The sequence below is a fragment of the Penicillium robsamsonii genome (genome assembly GCF_028829455.1).
Source record: "Penicillium robsamsonii strain IBT 29466 chromosome Unknown utg000003l_segment0_segment0, whole genome shotgun sequence".
NCBI classification, from domain to species: Eukaryota; Fungi; Ascomycota; class Eurotiomycetes; order Eurotiales; family Aspergillaceae; genus Penicillium; species Penicillium robsamsonii.
In genome coordinates, this window is record NW_026643221.1 from 5,285,488 (window position 1) to 5,305,306 (window position 19,819).

The 19,819-nt window shown below is 47.8% G+C and overlaps 9 protein-coding genes across 9 annotated transcripts; 4 read left to right on the forward strand and 5 right to left on the reverse strand.

Moving 5' to 3' along the window:
• Positions 1–13: 13 nt before the first annotated feature.
• N7447_006756 (glutamate-5-semialdehyde dehydrogenase) lies at positions 14–1,861 on the forward strand (the record flags this gene model as incomplete). Its single annotated transcript, XM_057231018.1, has 4 exons — positions 14–115; positions 348–666; positions 732–893; positions 951–1,861. The coding sequence occupies 4 exons, from the start codon at positions 14–16 to the stop codon at positions 1,859–1,861; spliced, it is 1,494 nt and encodes a 497-aa protein (XP_057086108.1).
• Positions 1,862–2,159: 298 nt separating this feature from the next.
• Positions 2,160–2,978, reverse strand: N7447_006757 (60S ribosomal protein eL18; the record flags this gene model as incomplete). Its single annotated transcript, XM_057231019.1, has 4 exons — positions 2,160–2,237; positions 2,294–2,661; positions 2,757–2,861; positions 2,975–2,978. 4 exons carry the CDS (start codon positions 2,976–2,978, stop codon positions 2,160–2,162), a joined length of 555 nt encoding a protein of 184 aa, XP_057086109.1.
• A 393-nt stretch (positions 2,979–3,371) lies between these two features.
• On the reverse strand, positions 3,372–4,665 carry N7447_006758 (putative mitochondrial carrier protein; the record flags this gene model as incomplete). Its single annotated transcript, XM_057231020.1, has 5 exons — positions 3,372–3,597; positions 3,650–3,786; positions 3,834–4,109; positions 4,171–4,491; positions 4,558–4,665. 5 exons carry the CDS (start codon positions 4,663–4,665, stop codon positions 3,372–3,374), a joined length of 1,068 nt encoding a protein of 355 aa, XP_057086110.1.
• Positions 4,666–5,612: 947 nt separating this feature from the next.
• On the forward strand, positions 5,613–6,732 carry N7447_006759 (RNA-binding protein; the record flags this gene model as incomplete). The annotated part of the gene is made up of 5 exons (XM_057231021.1): positions 5,613–5,698; positions 5,947–6,003; positions 6,060–6,159; positions 6,210–6,624; positions 6,680–6,732. The coding sequence occupies 5 exons, from the start codon at positions 5,613–5,615 to the stop codon at positions 6,730–6,732; spliced, it is 711 nt and encodes a 236-aa protein (XP_057086111.1).
• Positions 6,733–6,767: 35 nt separating this feature from the next.
• On the forward strand, positions 6,768–7,172 carry N7447_006760 (uncharacterized protein; the record flags this gene model as incomplete). Its single annotated transcript, XM_057231022.1, has 2 exons — positions 6,768–6,890; positions 7,020–7,172. 2 exons carry the CDS (start codon positions 6,768–6,770, stop codon positions 7,170–7,172), a joined length of 276 nt encoding a protein of 91 aa, XP_057086112.1.
• A 267-nt stretch (positions 7,173–7,439) lies between these two features.
• Positions 7,440–11,711, forward strand: N7447_006761 (Hydantoinase B/oxoprolinase; the record flags this gene model as incomplete). Its single annotated transcript, XM_057231023.1, has 5 exons — positions 7,440–7,475; positions 7,530–10,188; positions 10,259–10,744; positions 10,803–10,984; positions 11,037–11,711. The coding sequence occupies 5 exons, from the start codon at positions 7,440–7,442 to the stop codon at positions 11,709–11,711; spliced, it is 4,038 nt and encodes a 1,345-aa protein (XP_057086113.1).
• Positions 11,712–11,838: 127 nt separating this feature from the next.
• N7447_006762 (transcriptional coactivator p15/PC4 family protein) lies at positions 11,839–12,342 on the reverse strand (the record flags this gene model as incomplete). The annotated part of the gene is made up of 2 exons (XM_057231024.1): positions 11,839–12,057; positions 12,115–12,342. The coding sequence occupies 2 exons, from the start codon at positions 12,340–12,342 to the stop codon at positions 11,839–11,841; spliced, it is 447 nt and encodes a 148-aa protein (XP_057086114.1).
• Positions 12,343–12,538: 196 nt separating this feature from the next.
• N7447_006763 (uncharacterized protein) lies at positions 12,539–15,397 on the reverse strand (the record flags this gene model as incomplete). The annotated part of the gene is made up of 2 exons (XM_057231025.1): positions 12,539–14,819; positions 14,883–15,397. 2 exons carry the CDS (start codon positions 15,395–15,397, stop codon positions 12,539–12,541), a joined length of 2,796 nt encoding a protein of 931 aa, XP_057086115.1.
• An 865-nt stretch (positions 15,398–16,262) lies between these two features.
• N7447_006764 (DDHD family phospholipase) lies at positions 16,263–19,162 on the reverse strand (the record flags this gene model as incomplete). The annotated part of the gene is made up of 3 exons (XM_057231026.1): positions 16,263–16,395; positions 16,444–17,619; positions 17,670–19,162. The coding sequence occupies 3 exons, from the start codon at positions 19,160–19,162 to the stop codon at positions 16,263–16,265; spliced, it is 2,802 nt and encodes a 933-aa protein (XP_057086116.1).
• Between the last annotated feature and the right edge of the window lie 657 nt (positions 19,163–19,819).

A 19,819-nucleotide genomic window follows, 5' to 3' on the forward strand; every position in this document is an offset into this window, starting at 1 on the left:
GGATTGCGATACGATGAAGATTCCAGGTTGGATTAAGGGAAGAGCGAAGGAGAAGAAGAAGAAGAAGAAGAAGAAGAAGAAGAAGAAGAAGAAGAAGAAAGAAGTTGATGAAATTGTAAAAGAAACCTACGTTATAGGTGTTGTAGGTATGTGTATGTAAAGAAATGTGACGTAGGGAGGTGTGATGATTATGAGAGAGACCTCGGGAAGGTGGGTAAGTCCGAGACCAGCGGGATCGATAACGTGCCCCTCCACACTTTTGACTCATTTCCCTTCCCCTCCCCCCCTTTTCTTTATTCTACTACTGCTTTCACTTCTTTTCTACACTTGTTGTCTAATCCGTACAGGAGCGGAGATTATTTGATATGTCATTGACTGAATCTGGAGCAATTGATGTCGCCCATAGCGCATCACTTGCCTCCCGTCGCCTTGCAACCTTAAACAACGATGACCGCAACAAAGCTCTGACGTTGCTCCATGATGCATTGGAAACGAACAAGAAAGATATCCTTGCAGCCAATGCTAAGGATGTGGAAATTGCTACTATTGCGGCCGAGAGCGGGAATTTGAGTCATAGCGTGCTCAAGAGACTTGATCTGTCGCGACCTGGAAAATACAAAGACATGCTTGATGGAATCTTGAGTGTGCGAGATTTGGATGACCCCAGTAAGTGTCCTTTTAATCTTTGAGCTTCGATCATTGAGACAAAACTTAACATAATACAACCGTAGTTGGCAAAGTGACACTGCGAACCCTCCTCGACGATGGTCTGACCCTCGAGAGAGTCAGCTGCCCTATCGGTGTGCTACTGATTATCTTTGAGGCCCGTCCAGAGGTAATAGCAAACATCGCTGCGTTGGCTATCAAGTCAGGTAACGCTGCTATTCTGAAAGGTACACGTACGCCCTGATAAGGTTTCATGAGCTTGTATAATTAATGTAAATCTGCAGGCGGGAAGGAATCCATGGAATCGTTTGCGGCAATCGCGAACGTTGTCTCCAAAGCTATCGCCGAATCTCGAGTGCCAGTATCATCGGTCCAGCTGGTCAAGACACGCGATGCAGTGTCTTCTCTCTTGGCCCAGGACTCGTTGATTGACCTGGTCATTCCTCGAGGTTCCAACGAACTTGTCCGTTTCGTGAAGGATAATACGAAAATCCCTGTGCTTGGACATGCCGACGGCCTTTGTTCTGCTTACATACACGCTGATGCCGATATCGATACCGCTGTGAAAGTGATTGTGGATTCGAAAACGAACTATCCAGCGGCATGCAACTCATTGGAGACCTTGCTTGTCCATGAGGACACCCTTCAATCGGTGTTCCCAGCGGTAGCTGCTGCTCTCCTAGAGAAAGGCGTGACTCTTCGTTGTGATCCTGATTCAAAATCTGCACTGAAAAAGACATTGCCAGCCGAGAAATCAGCGCAATTACAAACTGCCACCGAATCCGACTATAACACTGAATTTTTGGACCTTGTGTTGGCAGTGAAAACCATTCCGTCGACTAACTCTCCGATCACGGCCGTGGAGGCTGCCATTGCCCATATAAATATGCATTCATCCAAGCATACAGAGATCATTTTGACTCGGTCAAAAGAGGCGGCGGACATGTTCATGAGCGGAATTGACAGTGCGGGTGTTTTCTGGAATGCATCTACTAGATTTGCCGATGGCATGCGGTTTGGATTTGGTACAGAAGTTGGCATCAGCACCAACAAGATTCATTCACGAGGACCCGTTGGACTTGAGGGCCTGACCATCTACAAGTACTTAATCCGGGGAAACGGTCACAGGGCAGCCGACTATGATGGGGAAGGAGGGAAGAAATATCTCCATACTAATCTGCCCATAGACCAGTGATTGGTTCCTTAGTGCGACGCATAAGAGAATATCATTTTAGAACAGATTTTTTTTCTTGTTTTCTTGTTTGAAAAATCCCATAAGAAAAAAACTTAGGACAAAGCCTGATTCAATTTTCTTTTGCCCCTTCATTCGTAAATTCTCATTTCCCAGTCCAACCAAAGGCATCCCGCCACTTTTAAGTACACAGACTTGAGGTCTCTGGCTAGATCTGGAATGATTCCAGGCACCGAGAAAGTCAATGTGGCTAATGTATCTTTCACAATACATACACACCGCATCATCCTTATCAAGTCCCTTAAACCTTGAAACCCTTGGAACGTCTGCGACCACGAGCCCGCTCGAACTTGCGGCCCTTGCTACCCACGTAAGGCTTCTGTTTTGAGTCAGCAAATTTGTATACCATTTCATTTCCCAGTCGAAATAACGCACCTTGTCGGTGTGAGGACCAAAGCCGAAGTGCTTCACGGCCTCACGAGCGTTCTTAGGTCCACGCAGGAGGAGAGTGTTGGCACCGGTAGGAGCGCGGAGAGCAAGCTGGTCCAGAGTCAAAGTCTCACCACCAGCCTTCTCAATGCGAGCGCGAGCGGTAGCGGTGAAACGGAGGGCAGCGATCGACAGCTTGGGGACGGTCAACAGGCGGTTGTCATCGGTGACGGTGCCGACAACGACGACGGTCTTGCCCTTCTGTGCCTCGCTGATGTTGGAGACAGCGCGAGAAAGGGAAACCGGGGGGCGGTTAATTCTCGACATGAAGAGACGGCGGAGAACGGCCTTGTTGAAGTTGGACTCGGTGCGGCCTATCATGCATCCCATATCAGCCACATAAATCCTCAAAACGACACACCTGGAGAAATTGCGCTGCAAACGAAATTCGGAATCGGGGGTTTCATACGAGCCAAGAAGCGGTAGAGCTTCACCAGAACCTTCAAGTAGACGTTGTCGCTCTTGGGAGCCTTGCGGTGGCTGCTCCGCACATGGTGGCGGTCCAGGTCGATACCTGCGATTTATAAATTGTCAGTGGAATGGACCGAGAACGACAAAAAAAGAAAATGGGTTCGAATGAATGCTGCGAGATGCGATAGGCGAGTGAACGGAGATGATTGAACATACCCATGGCTGTGTATTGATCGACTTCCCGGGAAATAGCTTGCTGTCGCACCCGTATGGAAAGTGCAGGAGGTTTTTGATCCTTGACTTTCGGCTGGACAGTGGTGTGTGGGTTTAGCCCTACGCTAGACTTGACTAGGAAAGGCGAGGCACATGACTTCACTATAGCCACGTGACCTCGCATTTAACTAGCCACATAATCACGTGATACATGGATCCACCTCAGAGACTTCGCTCCAGCCCTGAAATGAACCTTATCTTCAATGGCATGACTCCATATTCATCATTGATTTACAACGTATCAGATACTTTTCTTTTCAATGTACATATACATATGCATTGTGTACAATAAAATGTGCATAATAAAAAAATGAAAAGATCTAAGTACACATTATTTGAACTATTCTCTATCATTCAAGTTGACGAAGAAATCACGAGTCAGTTCAAAGCTCAACCAGCTACTGGCCATACTAGGAGCAACTTTCAAAAGATTCGGCCCTATCCCCTTGAAGAGTCCACGTAGTCCCTCTTCGGCCACAATGACCCTCACAGCATCCCATATCGAGGTGTATTGGTAACCCATTCCCGACATTGTATTGATCTGGAATCGCCGGCGTAGCACATCACTAAGGAAAAGTCAGTTCCATGGGGCTTGGCCAATAGAATTAAAGGACTGACAAAGGATAGGTACATGTCTGGGCGACTGCTCCAGATATCGCGCCAGCCAGTAATTTTCGATAGGAGCTAGGGTTTTTGTCACCTTCCGGTGTCAGATACTTGCGCACCGATTCGTAGGTCATAAAATTGAGTCCCACCTGGCGCTTGTCAGTTGTAATCAAGTCAAATTAAACAGACAACTTACATATGGGGCGACTCCAGCCACAGTAGGAGCAATTCCACGATATAAAGCCTTTGTCCCACCTTCATTTTTATAGATCATGGCCATTGTGGTGAACATGCCTGGCAGTTTTTGGCCTGGGTCTCTTGTCCCAAGGTCGGCAAATGAAGCGGATTGGATGGAAAGCCGGGTTCGAACAATGTCCAAAGGATAGGTGATGGTCACCGAGGTGATGCCGGCAACACCTCCACAAATAAGGCGACGCATCGGTGTCATCTCACCATCGGGAGACTCTACAAACTAGATCAAAGAGGTGTCAGTTTGCATCGAAACCTACTACAGGATATGAACATCCACCTACTTGCTTGTAAAAATTATAGCTCCCAAACTGTACCGCAGAGTAGGGGATAATGCGAATACAGTTTGTTCCATTTCCTCGCATGAAGCCCCGCCAGCCTTCTTCCCGCCCCATCTTCACCAAGGCTTTCCAGATTGACAGTCTGTATTCTGTTCGACCGACACTTTGAATCTGAAGAAGAATTTTCAACCGTTCGAGTGGTGACACTATCGTCCTGGAAACTGCGCCAGCCACTCCACCAGCCATAAATGCAGCCACCACTGGTTCAGCGAGGTTCTTTCTAGTACGAACCCAAGCTGAGGGAGGTTGCTCATTAATCAGCTCCTGCTTTAATCAAGTCAGCCTCCTAGCTCAAATAGACGGGGGATGTCAGGTTATTATCCTTCTCACCTTGACTGGATTTGAACCAGAGGGAAACTTAGACAGATTCTGTAAGGCAGGCTTTGCTGCACCCCCCAACTCATTTTTTTGAACAGCATCCTGGCGATCTAAGCTCATCTTGACGGTATGCACATCCGGATCTGACGTTGATAAAGAAGTCCTTTATGATCTGTGGTGTAATGATTTCTCGCGATTCTTTGGGTAAGAAATTGAAGCTTGATTGTTGCTGCAAATCAAATGCGATAAAGCACTATGAGTGTAGTGCTAGCCATGAAGGTTGGTTGTCTTCCGAGGCTTGGTGATCTAAAAGCACATCGCTGATCCTGAGTTCAGTGGTGTATTGTTGGTTTCAATGACCATATAACTGAGGTATAAAAGGTAATGCGGATAGTGGAGTTTCAAAAAAGAAGGGAAAAAAGGTGAGGCAAGGTCAAAAAGAAAGGGCTTTGCTATGATCAGATGAGTTGTTGGGGCCGGAGTTGCCTTTTCCACTTCAACGTAGATGTGTAGTTGAACAGGAAGAAACAAGTAACAATTCACAAGAAACAGTAAACAAGAGAAAGGTGTCACAGATCACACAAGAGTGGTGTGTATACCTGAGTTCGAGGTGCTTCACGAGGTTTAGAAAAGAGAAGAACATCCCGACTTACCGACAGACACGGTACCTCCCGATAGCCCGCCACTTATATTACGTACCTGTGCCTTAGGTCTAAGTATGAGTCTTCGTTATATGCCTAGATCTTCAACATCCATAGACCAAATCTTTTTCTTGGATTTTTTTTAAAATGTTTCTATTTGTAAATGAAATATTTAAAAAAAATACACCATCTTGAAAAATAAATAGAAATTATAAAAAGAAATTGAAACTCCTTTCATCAAGTGCGTCATTGGCACATTTGATCCACCGTAGCACCTTCCTAAATTCTTTCCCTCTCTCTCTCTTCCTTATACTCTTTAATCCTCTTGAAGCTTCCTAAGCTCCACCTTTCCTTTCAAATTCTTTCAAATTCTTTCCCAACTGACCCAATCTTCTCTCTTTTCCATTGCTCTGTGCTAACGGCACCATGTCTTCTCGCTCTGGAACTACATTGTATGTTACCGGGTTTGGCCATGGCACCCGTGCTCGCGATCTTGCCTACGAATTCGAACGGTACGTGTCGCCTCTACCTTCGCACCTACGAACCTCGATCCCCATTCCGACGACCTCCCGATGAAGACCAAATGGCAATGCCTTGGACGGCACTCTTCTTTCTTTCTCCCAACTAGCGTGACATTGACATGGAAGCTTGTGTCTACATTGCCCCGTCTCACTCCTTGGGCAACTGTTAGCTAGTCTTGGTCATCATAATTTCTCTTGATACCGGTACCCGAAGCTAGCTCAACTGATTTTGAAACTAGTTATGGGCGTCTTGTTCGCTGTGATATCCCTGCCCCGCGCACTCCCTCCAGCCGACTGTGAGTTGAATGATAATATCTAAAACCACTTTACCTATCTAATCTAAATTGCCTAGTTTTGCTTTCGTTGAATACGAAAGCCGCCGCGATGCCGATGATGCTTACCATGAGATGCACAACAAGCGCATTGGCCGCGATGATTTGTTGAAGATTGAGGTAAGCATATCCTCCAACGTTTGCTTGATTTTCTTTTAACCTATCTCCAGTGGGCACGCACTCCTCCCTCTGCTTCCTGGCGCTTTGACTCTGGCTCTGGCCGTGACGCTCCCCGTGACGCTGGCCGCGATACTGGCCGTGATCGTCGCCGTGATCGCACTCCTCCTCGCCGTGGTCGCTCCCCATCCCCTCGTCGTAGCCGTGGCGGCGACTATTCCCCTCGCCGAGACGATCGGTACGAACGGGACGCCGACCGCACTGACCGCGATTACGACCGTCGCGACCGTGATTCTGACCGCCGTGACCGTGATCACGATCGGCGTGATCGCGACCGTTCTCGTGATCGCTCTCGCAGCCCCGATGACCGCGAACGTGATGGCAAGGATGACCGGGAAAGACGCGATGATGATCGGGAGCGTCGTGAGGAGGACCGTGAGAACGGCCCCAACGGTGAGGACAGGAAAGGTCAGTTGCCTCGAAATATAGCCTAGAAAATGTTCTTTTCACTCACACACTGCAGTACCCCTGGACCCTATGCCCTCTGCTCATGACGAGCTCGATACTGCTGAGTAGATCAACTCAGTCTTACGTTCTTCCGCTCTCGACTCATGTCTCCTGTCATTCTGTTTTCGTCTTCTGGACGTTGTCCTCCATTGTGGTTGTGCCAACCAGGGGGATGGGGGAGACAGGGTCATCACCTCAGTGTTGCCTCGGTACATCTGGCATATCTCGTATTTCGTCCCCCTTCTTTGTTTCTGATTTGAAATGGCGTGAAGCTTGCTCTTCGGGATAAGCCGGGGGCCAAGTGAACGTGTGACCCCTGCTTCCCCTACTTTTTTTCGATTTTGCTTTTCCCCGAGTTATTCCCATTTTTATTTTTTGAGGTTGGTAATTTATCCTGGTCAGCAGCTCGGATCCCACCGAAGCGAACGTCGAGCGATCGTTCCAAGTCCGCGCCCAAATACCACGATGAATTCCGTTTCGCCCTCCGTCTTGTTCGCAATTTAATTTGAAACCGATTATTTCAATTTCCTCGCCCCCGACCGATCGTCATACTATGTGGTCTCTATCCGAACCACTGTAGTACCTTAGTTGTACGTGAGAGGTAATGGGAGCCATAAGCAGTTCGACAGCTTTTTTTAATCAAAGCAAAATGCAAACATTCTCAAATCCATTTTGAAAGTTGCCATAGTCATGACGTAGGATATCTGCGGGGGTCTATTCAAAAAACTCCCCCCCCAATTGTTTGTTGTACTTCAACATTCGATTACTTTTCTACTATGAGTTCAACACAAGGAATCAGTATTGCAATCGATGTACTAAGCCTTCTTCCCTTTCACTACTTATCCAGAACACTGACATGTCAAAAGAGAGGTGGAACATTTACAGATTGCGTTGGAAATCCAGGAACGGGCCACTTGGAAGATGACATTGTGATTAAATTGCTCTCGGAAGACCCCAGCAACTACAAAGATGCACCTTTGGAGGGCATTCGGCGCATTCTTTCCAAATTAACAGGCCATGAAATCCCTCGCGGGGAACCCATCGATACTTCTTTGATCCAGAGCATCCGCATGGGAACAACCGTGGCTACAAATGCGCTGCTCGAACGGAAGGGGGAGAAGGTAGCACTGGTGGTAAGTAAGGGTTTCAAAGACTGCCTTAAGATTGGAAATCAGTCTCGTCCCAGAATATTTGACCTTGCCATCAAACGTCCCGATGTTCTTTACGAAGAGGTGGTTGAGGTGGATGAGCGCGTCACCTTGGAAGACTACGCAGAAGATCCGCAACGAAACTCCACTACCACTACTCCACGGGAACATACCCAGACAGAAGCCGATGTTGTTCGCGGCCTTTCTTCGGAAGCAGTTCGTATACTGAAACGTCCATCTGAGGGCTTGGTGAGATCGCAGTTGAAAGAGGTATACAGTCACGGCATTAGAAGCATAGCAGTATGTCTTATACATGGGTATACTTTTCCGGACCATGAGGCACTGGTGGGAAGAATAGCCAAGGATCTTGGTTTCCACCATGTGAGTTTGAGCCACCAGCTCATGCCGATGATTAAACTTGTGCCGAGGACCACTTCAGCTTGCGCCGATGCATACTTGACCCCTGCCATCAAGAAGTATATCTCTGGGTTTCAAGCTGGGTTCGAGGGTGGCCTAGGCAGTGAGAGTGTGAAACAGCAGACGGGCGCCAAAGGCGCACGTTGTGAGTTCATGCAATCGGACGGCGGCCTTGTGGACGTGGACCAATTTTCAGGGCTCCGGGCAATTCTATCGGGACCTGCTGGCGGGGTGGTGGGTTATGCGTTGACTTCCTACGATCCTGTGTCAAAGATCCCCGTAATAGGGTTTGATATGGGAGGGACGAGCACGGATGTTAGCAGATACGGATCGGGTCGGTACGAACATGTCTTTGAGACAACCACCGCTGGGGTGACAATTCAGTCTCCTCAGTTAGATATCAACACTGTTGCTGCAGGTGGCGGCTCGAGATTGTTTTACCGTAACGATCTCTTCGTCGTTGGGCCCGAGTCCGCAGGAGCCCATCCGGGGCCCGCGTGCTATCGCAAGGCTGGACCACTCACAGTGACCGATGCCAATCTGTTCCTTGGGCGGTTGGTCCCAGATTTCTTCCCAAAGATTTTTGGCTCAGATGAAACCCAAGGATTGGATGAACAAGCTAGTCGGGTGTTGTTTGAGGAACTAACCAAAGAAATCAACCAAAAGTTGACGGAAGGGGGCCAAAGCCGAAAAATGTCCCCTGACGAGGTTGCCTTTGGTTTTATCAAGATAGCCAACGAGACGATGACCCGACCCATTCGATCTCTGACAGAGGCCAAGGGACATGACACCTCAAGACACAGATTGGCTACATTTGGAGGAGCCGGAGGCCAGCATGCCGTTGCCATTGCTGAGAGTCTGGGGATTCGGCAGATTTTGATCCATCGGTATTCCTCGGTGCTCTCAGCATACGGAATGGCACTAGCAGACGTTGTCGATGAAAACCAAGAGCCTGAATCAAAGATTTGGGTTGACAATGGCAAGTCAGGGGCTAGGGATGCACTTGCTTCGAGAATAGAATACTTGAAGAAACGATCCACGCAGAGGTTGCAAGACCAAGGGTTTAACAATGATTCAATCGTGTTTGAAGAATACCTCAATATGCGATATCGAGGCACAGAATCTGCTTTGATGATACTCAAGCCCAGCAAAGAGGAGGCCGATCTTCACTTCGAGGGCGACGAATGGGCCTTTGGGAAGGCATTTATGAAGCAACACGATCAAGAATTTGGTTTTACTCTTCCAGACCGGGACATCATTGTGGATGACGTGCGGGTGAGAGGAATCGGGAAAGGATGCAAAATATCCGAGAAAACTGTGGACCAGCAGATCCAGGAGTCCAGCCCAAAGGACGTGACGGGTCGGGAATATCGCAAATCACTTGTGTACTTCGAGGGCGGTCGACATGAAACACTAATCTACAAGCTCGACGACTTGAATGTTGATGACCGAGTGAGAGGCCCTGCCATTTTAGCCGATGATACCCAAACAATCGTGGTGACCCCGGGGGCTTCAGCACTCTTGACAAAAACCCATGTCATCATCAATATTGGTGAATCCGATGCCAGCCAGCCAAAGATTAGCACTGACAATGTGGATCCTATCCTGCTGAGCGTCTTCTCGCACAGATTTATGGCTATTGCCGAGCAAATGGGACGTGCTTTACAGAAGACAAGTGTAAGCACCAATGTAAAGGAGAGGCTTGACTACTCCTGCGCATTGTTCGACGCAGAAGGTGGGCTTGTTGCGAATGCGCCACATTTGCCTGTTCATCTCGGTAGCATGTCGACCTGTGTACGGATACAGGCCCAGATCTGGCAAGATAAATTGAAGCCCGGAGATGTAATCGTGTCAAATCACCCGGAGTTTGGGGGAACTCATCTCCCAGATATCACGGTCCTACAGCCTGCTTTTAGCCAGGGAAAAATCATATTCTACGTCGCCTCTAGGGCGCATCATGGTAAGACCTTTTCCCCGAGTGAAAGAGAGGAGGGGGGAAGAAAGGAACAGATATTCTAACTTGTATGAAGCTGATATTGGAGGAATACTCCCGGGATCTATGCCACCTCATTCAAAGGAGCTTTACCAAGAAGGCGCAGCTATCAAGAGCGAAAAATTGGTATCAGAAGGCAGGTTTGATGAGGAACGCATCACAGAATTGCTGTACAAAGAGCCGGCCCAGTATCCAAACTGCAGTGGCACTCGATGCCTAGCAGATAACTTGAATGATCTCAAGGCTCAGATTGCTGCAAATAAGAAAGGGATCAACTTGATCAGCACTCTGATCGAGGAGTATGGTGAGGCTGCCGTGCAGTTCTATATGCACCAGATCCAAGACAATGCAGAGCTCAGCGTGCGTAATCTACTGAAAGATGTGAGCAAGAGGTTTGCTGGTCAAGACCTGAGTGCTATTGATTACATGGATGACGGGAGCCCTATCCAATTGAAGATATCAATAAACGAGGACAAAGGAGAAGCAGTTTTTGATTTCGAGGGGACAGGCCCAGAAGTATATGGTATGATTGAGTGGCCCTGAAGGGGAAATACTAATATTTATTGAGCTGACAATGACAGGCAATATCAATGCACCGGAGGCTGTCACATACTCAGCGATCATCTATTGCCTGAGGTGCCTTATTTCAGCAGATATCCCATTGAATCAGGGTTGTTTAAAGCCAATTGACGTTCGAATTCCTCCTGGAAGTCTTCTATCCCCCTCGGAATCAGCTGCTGTGGTGGGTGGCAATGTTTTGACGGTAAGACCTGACAAATACTTAACATCGATCATAGGCTTATCGTTTTTCTCAGAGTCAACGAGTGACCGATGTCATTTTGAGGTGCTTCCAGGCTTGCGCTGCATCACAGGGTGATACCAACAACCTGACCTTTGGGCTCGGAGGGAATATGCCCGGTGAGACGGAAACGAAAGGGTTTGGTTACTATGAAACCATCGCCGGCGGTAGCGGGGCTGGTCCAACTTGGGAAGGGACTTCGGGGGTTCATACACACATGACTAACACCCGAATCACCGATGCAGAGGTGTTTGAGCGGCGATACCCTGTGATCCTCCGAGAATTCAGTCTGCGACCGAATTCAGGGGGCAATGGTCAAAACCGCGGCGGGGATGGCGTTGTGCGAGACATTGAATTCCGCATTCCAGTGCAAGTCTCGATCCTTTCCGAGCGAAGAGTCTACCACCCATATGGATTGAAGGGAGGCGAGGACGCCCGCTGTGGTCAGAACATCTGGGTACGCCGCGTCAAAAAGCAAGATGGAAGCTGGGAGAGAAAATATGTCAGCCTCGGGGCGAAGAATTCCGCTCAGATGCAAGCAGGGGAGCGGATCATTGTCCGTACACCAGGAGGAGGAGGATGGGGTCAAGTCGGAGACCAGAGCCAGCTTCTCCATGAGAAAGATCATCGTCATGCTTGGCGGGGAGGTTCTATCGCCAACAACATGGCAACGCAAGAGGCGAGTATGTGATCTATAAGGAAATTGGGGAGTAAGCCCAGACCACACCATGGTTTGATTCAAACGGTCAAGATCAATTTGATTATGACAAAGTTACAAGGGCCAATTATGAGAAACACAAATAAATTTTTGTGCAGCTTTATGCTTCACTCTCCTCGTCACTTGTTGCCTCGATATTCTGCTTTGATGGACTTTGGTTGTCCGAATGGTCCTTTCCTTGCTCTCCTTTATCAGATTGGCCTCCCTCTGGCGAGTAGACAGGCCGAGGCAGGGATTCCCCGTTTTCTCTCAGTGCCAGTTCGATTTCAGGTAGAATGGAGACGATGGCAGCGAATTGATTCACGGGCATTGAAATACCCTGAATTAGGAATTTAACATTAGCACGGTTTATATAAAACGTCACCGATCAACTAACCTTTTTTCCTGGCAACTCCTGCCCGTCCTTTTCATAGTATTCTCTGATATTCACCTGAGTTTTCCCACGGAAAGAAGATATGGTCACGCGGCGCATCTTGGATATTTCCCAATAGCGATCTCCATTAGAATCGGTTTTGGTTTCCGCTGTAGTGTTGACCTTGGCCTTTTTGGGGCGGACGCTGTCAAGGCCAGCACCTGACTCAGGTGAACGTTTCCTGGATGTCATGACTGATAGATGATATTAGTCTGGTTGTGAGAAGGGAAGAAGGGAAGAACGTAAGAAGATGGGAAGTTGTGTCCAAACACGAACGCGAAACACGGGCACTTCATCACGTGAAAGCTAATCTATATCCATAGATATATATATTGACACTTGTTACTCTTGCTCTCTCATTCATGTATATTCCAAATATGATCTATTGTTAGAGAGTCAAGACTCTCAGGCCCTGTAGTAGAATTGAAAAAACAAATCCCCGAGCGACACTCTCAACTTGGAGACTATCAAATATCTTCTCAAGGGCTTCTCGACTAGCAGCCGCCCCCATAACACTTGTTAAGGCCTGTGGGATTCCTCGCTGCACGAATAGTTTACGTGCAGTATCCCGTAGCCGGTTCTTCTCCTCTTCACTGGGTGGAGCGGGCCAGGTTTTAAGTTCCTCCTCCGTCGGAAGCGTATTCTCACGAAGCTTAACGAGATAATCCCCGAGGGCGTCATCTGAAGTGTGGCCTTCTATCATGGATTCTTGCAACAGAGTACGAATGGTTTCCAATGTCGGGCTCCCGGGACGTAGGATATACGATTTGGCAGCATTCAAAAGGGTCCGGCGTATGTTCCACGCGGACGACAAGGTGTACAACTCATTGATCACCGCAAAGATCAGCTCTACTGCTATTTGCGTCTCATCAGCTGTGATGGGATTCCCTTGCTTGCGGGGTTGATCAATACTATGACCAGTCTCTGATCGGCGATGTGGTGAGGTTTCCGTCGCCTGGACGTCAAGTTCTGCATTATGATTGCTGACATCAAGCGAGGTTTTAGATGGTGAGGTCTCGGTGGTCCATACACCTTGCTCATTCACAATCGACTCTCTAGTACTGTCAGTCGAAGGCGACTTGGGAATTTCGCCTCTTTGGATCTCCAGGGAGTCGCTAGGGCACACCACAGGCGAATCAACACTTTCGTTAATTACCATGTTGCGATCACCAAAGCTGGATCGTGTCTGTGACAAACTGCTGCGACTGGAGTGATCAACTTTGGGTTGCACCTGATCAGCAGCGACGGCCGGTTTCTTGCCATTGGTGGCACCTCCGAACACCCCCGTCATTCCTCCAAAAACAGCTTTACTGCCTCCTGCCACTCCCTTGGGCGCATTGGTCAATGCACCTAGCATACCCTTGCCCATGTTTTCAAATGCAGTTTGACTAGGGAAAGAGAATACCGGTTTGTTAGGACCGGTGAGATCGGAGGATGAACCAGCGTCTTTTTCCAAAAATCGACGCATTCGATCAGTGTCGGCAAGGGACTCGTGCTTCATGGCATCTTGTAAATACCACTCAAGGTCCCGAGCGAGAGCTTGTCGTGTTTTGCCCTTCCAGGTGGGCAGTATGGGGTGACGCTCCGAGAAGCTTGAAATCTGATTCAACCGTGAAACGGTTCCCAACATCTCATGAAGAGACTGGAATTCTGAATATTTGCGAAAAACCATCCACCCAGTCGATCGTGTTGACGCTGGCTCGACCTGTAGTAGATAATCCCACATGGGTCGCGACTTGATCTGGCCTTTTTCATCCCTCGCCCCGTCATCATCCACCAACACTTGTGCTCCATGAAGAATCAAAGGTGGCGCAGAAGAGTCCTCGGAAAGTTTCCGGCTCGCAGATAATTGCATATTGGGCACTGCTCCCAGGTTATGGTGATCTTCATTTTCATGAGTCGTATTTGAAGCCAGACCAGCCTTCAAAGCGTCAATTTCGTCAATTTGTTCGTTTTGGGGAGGCTTTTCTGATCCCGAGCTCTGCGTATCATGGGATGCAATCATAGCGCTTAGGCGCTTCACCTCTAAAACTGCTTCTTCCTCTGTAGCCTTTGCCACATGCATGGAATCTCTCTGTGTGGCTTTCACGGAGTCTGTGTTTGGGTCTTCTGAAGACCTGGGAGCACTAACGCCTTGGTTCCGTGCGCCTTCAACGCCGGCGTCGATAGCATGCATGATTTCAGACTCGCCGCCCTGCAGGAGATAGATAATCCATTCATTGATAAATTCTGGACGGGCAAGATTGTTAATAGTGGACCCCAATACCACTCCTGCAAAAACCTCACGGAGGAAGTCCCGTACAGCCGGACAATTGTAGGTCTTCGAATCCAAGAAATTCGACAGTATATCATCCGCAATCATGCCAAGTTTCTTCTTTTGTTGTTTCTCAGATAAGACATTCGCTAGGCTGCTATCAGGAAATTGTTCAAGGTACTGATCCACAGCCTTTTGAGCCTCCACCGGGGAGCCCGCGGCCGTGAATGCTGCTGCAAGTTCATTCAAGAATACAATGACGATAGATGAGGAGTTGGTGAGAAATTGCAAGAATGTGTCCTCTGTTCGTTTCCGCGAGAGGTGCGAGGAGACCGATGTAATGAGATGCGTTAAAAGTCGTCGACAAGAACTCGGGAAAATTGATTCGGACGGTAAAAGTGGCTCATACCAGTATCTATATTTGGGGTAAGCTACTTGTTTCACGATGGGAGAAGGGGGATAGATGAAGGATACTTACCTGACATAATCTTTTACAACTGCATCAGTGAGCGTTCTCAATGCGACAGCGGTGGCTGGTTGGAAGGTGGCATATTCCAAGTCTGCCGATGACATATCTTCCAGCGTACTTATAGAACCATCGCCACCCCCCTGGATGTCTGAAGCACCAGCCCGCTTCGGCCAGTCCAAAAGCCTGTTGGAAACTTCCAGCGCAAGTTCTCTTCGCCTGTTGAGCGTTTTTGCGTGTGACGCTCCGTCTGCATGTACAATACCCGATCCCTCCCAGGACGCGTGTAGGACAACCCCCACAGCCACTCCAATCAGAAGCAGACCTATTCTCCCTAGGATAATGTAGGTGACGAGTGCAAGAAGCGCAAAGACTCCAAGGAGGGTCTCATTGGTAGAGGTGGAGAGAAAGTTGAGGGTAGCATCGGTGAGTTCTTTTGAAATCACTTGATTCGAGATGGGGCGCGTCGGGGGAGTATTGTGGTCTTTGCCAGAAATGACTTGGGAGTCATCATTGAGTCGACTCATTGTGACGAGAGATCCCAGATTTGGATGTCCAGAGTAATTGTAGTCAACCCTCCATTTCGTCAAGCTTAATGGTGACGTAGATCTGTGTACGGAGTACGGGGTAGACAATTAAAATAGAGCAAGAAGATAAGGGATAGCGAAATGCTTGGCATCGTTGGCCAGTGCGTACCTCGTACTCGGTATAAGAAGATTATGGATATGGTAGGATGGGCGTCGGAGTACTCCGTACGTATTCAAATAATAATAGCTAAAACATGTATGTGTATATTGTATGTATCCAATCATGATTTCCTTACAAGCATTGGGCTGTATAGTAAGGAATCTAAAGCTAAACAGAAAGGAGTTGATCTCCGCTATCAGAGTGAATCTAAGCATTCAAAGAGCATGCGCTTCATGCCAGATGTAAAGGATGCGGTTGGGAGAGAGGAAAAGGGACGTGTTCTACAGAGGAAACCCCCATCATCGTGTGATGACATGAGATGTGGCCACAATCACCAGTCCTCTTGTGTTCATCTTGAAGCCGCTTCCATAAAATCCAAGACAATAAATTTCAACCTCATTAAGAAGAAATTCATAGGATTCTAGGAAAGGATGAAGAGAGCTTTTCAACCCGAAAGGTTGGATTGTGAGAAATGGACACGGAAAGAAGGGAAAGAAAGAAAGAAAAATGAAAAACTTTGTAGGGAATGTTAGATTACCTAATACTTAACCGACTGGATGCTAACTAGTTAGTTAACTAGTCCTATTTGGGGATACTTACTAAGTAATTACAAAGTACATCCATACTCGCCCCGTGGACAGGAGGCAGGGAGGCAGGCCTAGTTAAAAGACTGACTCTTTAGATAGTGTAGTATATTTCGGAGTTTCATCTATGTTTTTGTTTATGCCTCTGTCTTCTAGAAAGCATCTGGGAAAGCATAAAGTGATTGACATCCTCATCTCCCCAATAGGTAAGATGACTAGCAATGCTGGCTATTAATGAAATATCAAAGGCTCCCCTATATCCCTGTTAATAAGGTTCAACAATGCAGGGCATAGGGTCTTACTCTTGGATGCTGTAGTCCACACGACCGTTTGCATTCAAGGCACGCACTTTAGCGTCTTCGAATTTCAGCTTCCGGTCTTGGTTGGTGTCGGCATCAGGATCTGGACTCTCGCCATGATGGACACTCCTGCTTTTTTGGAAACCATCATAAAGAGTTTCCAGATCGGAATCGATCAATGTCTGGTAGTGATCATCGGATCCCTCGGACTCATGCTGAGTCGAACCTGACTGTGACCGTCTATGGGTTGATTCGTCCCCTGGTTTACCAGAAGTGCGAGTAGCCGACAAGGCGTCATCGCCATTTAGACCCAAGCTGCGGTTCAACAAACTGCTTGCGACACCCGTGGTGAAATTTGTCCACAGAGATCCCACACTTTGGCCCATGCGGCTACCGAGAATAGATAGACTCTGACCAGAGGTCGTCCAGAGGCTTTTCTTCACCGAGGGTAGAGGCTGGGGTTTCAGGGTTGCCATCGCTGGAGATATCAGAGGCTCGACCCGGTAGCTCACCGGGTCAGAAGGATGGAAGATGTTATAGAGATCTCGACATTTTGGTGTTGAGATGATACCGGGATTATCGCTGAGCGCATGCCCAGGACCATGCGAGTCCAAGTCGATCTCAACATCCAGAGAATTTTTAAGATTTCGGGGATCCAAGGCAGAGTATCCACCAATCGTCTTACCCTTGAGCATTTGAAAGAGTGCAATGGGGGACCCCAGACAGAAAAACTCTTCACAGTCAAAATCAAACGCACTCGAACCCTTGGGAGTTGAGTCATCGCTCTCTTGAGCCATTCCCTTGGAGGCACCATTCTGCCTGGTATTGGTGTCCGGCTGGTGACATAAGATGTCGAATAGAATCGCGCTTCCAAGCGAATGGCCGCAGAGACTGACTGACCCTTTGAAAGAAGGGTTTTGCTTCCGGTACAGCCGGAGGATTCGATTGCATTCTTGAATGACAATATTGGAGATGTGTTCACAATACCTGCTTTGGTACAGAAGTACATCCATAGCCAAATCTGAAATGAGGTTTCGAACAGCAGGTACACTTTCCAGTGTTATATCGGACAGGCTGGGGTAAGCATCATCCTCGAGAGCATCTGCATCTGTGAGATCGAGTTCCTTTCTGTTCTGTCGAACTCCTCGGTAAGGAAAGTCTAGAAGATGACGCCAGCACCTGATGAAATTAGTAAAAAAAGAAATTCCGAGCGAAGGAGTCAGTCTCACACAGGAAGCACTTGAACACGGCAATTTTTATCGCTGTCTGGGAGCGCTGAGTTCAATGCTTGAAGGTCAGGCGAGCCTTTGTAAACGGTTTTCAGCGTCTTGCGAAGCACATTTACATCATGTATAAAATTAATGCTTTCCAGTCGTAAACCGAGTCGCTGACCAATTCCATGGGTGACAAGAACTAGATGATCAACCTCGCGCTCTCTGTCCGAGTCATCCAGTTCTCTCGACTCTTCCATCTCCTGTTCCTCCTGCCTACGAGCCTGTTCTTCGAGGTCAGCTGGATTTTGTGGCTCACCCGCAAGGGAGGACATTTGGCGTTCTAATGTTGATTTCGGTATACTTTCGTAGCCTTCGAATCCATCAGCTGCGGTCGACTTGAGGGTATCCGTGGCTTTTTCAGCCTTTTCTTTCAAGGCATCATTCAATCCTCTGGTAGGTGTTGACTCGCCCAGTGGTTTTTGTTTGGAACCCTTTGCTTCTGATATCTCTTTTGGCTTCCTAGGCTCAAAACCTCGAACTAACTTCGTTCCTGGAACCCCTCCTAACTTTTGATACACCGAAGTACTGAAGCGTGACATGAAATCATCATTCATCAGCCAGGCTGTCGTGGAATCTTGATAACCGACTATTCTATTCATGTAAGCGCCAAAAAGACGATACTGTTGAGGTTCCATTGTAGGGCCGTTGGAATCATTCCCTATGCCACGGGGAGGAGCATTCGGGTTGGCTGATTGAGGGGGTTTGGGGTCTGGCTCATTGGTGTTCATTGACACGCTTTTGGTCTGACCAGATTGATCCCGTTCGTTTGTTTGCGAATTATGTTCCGGTGGCTGGGACCTCCAGGGACACAGTTTGATATAGCCTTCTTCAAGCTGGGTAGCAAGATTTTCTTCACATGGTTTTAGGCTAGACCCATCCTGAATGAACCACGTTCCACGACGGACTTCATATACAGGGCCAATCCAATAAGTGGGACTCAATTCTCGTTGTTCCACATCGACATTGAAAAGAAAATCCTCATTCACGGGCACATTGGACAATACAGGTTCGCTATCGTTTGGCTGGTTTTGTTGGCGGGCATCTTCGATGTCTGAGAGTTTCTGAAACGTCGTCTCGATGGACTGGGAATCTTTCCCTGGGAAGGGTATGAATTTCTTCGGCGATGGCAAGGGCTTTTGGTCTGCCTTTTTCTGTCCTAGGATGGATGGTTTCCGCTTGGGCGAGTCCACTGCGTAGAACCACCTGACTTTTAATGGAGGGCAATCGGGGGGATAGCGTCGCATGCTTAATCGATGCATGTGTGTCACCGTGTGGTCCTCCCCTTGCGACCGCTGCAGAACATCTGGTTTTTGGTGATCGCCAGGCGGTGTTGGCGTTGAACTTCTTGGTGTACTCCATGGGGTGAGTGTCCCCAAGAACGATTTTTGCTCACCCGCCATGGGGAGGAGCGCCCGTCGGAAGGCAGCGAAACGAACCAACGTGAGCAACTGTATTGAGGAAGGGTATGAAGGACATTAAAAAAAAAAAAAGGAGAAACAAGACGTTTTCAAAAGCCGTCAAAAAGCCGATGAAATGTTAGAGCAATGAACGTTCATGTTTGGAGATTGGAATGATGTAATCCCGTGCAATTACGTATCCGTGAACAACCTTATGTTATTCGGGATATATATCAACATCTGTTTGAAATACGCACTGTAATTATAAAGTCCTGTCAATATTATAGTTGATTCCATTTCATTATAGAATTGGTGAAAAGACTAGAGTTATCCAGTGCAATATTACCTCGGTTGTGAAGGGGCTTACGAAAACTCATATTTCTACGTAGTAAAGAGAAGTAAAAGAATATATGCATAACATACTACGTACTATATATCTATATGTATACACTACATTACATATGTGATGCAAAGGTGTCGACGTCATTCGAAGATTCCTGACAAGAACACGGCGTTACTGACATGATACTTACACTCCTATACAATGATACCACTAGTGTCATGTACTCTGTATCGTCAAGTACTTTCATTACGTGGCTCACCCCCCACCTCCTCGGTTCCTGTATACCTGGCTGCCTCCCTGCACTGCCCACCTTGTATCGGATCTCTTCTGATCTGCTTTCTTTACTCTTTCCAGGACACTACTTT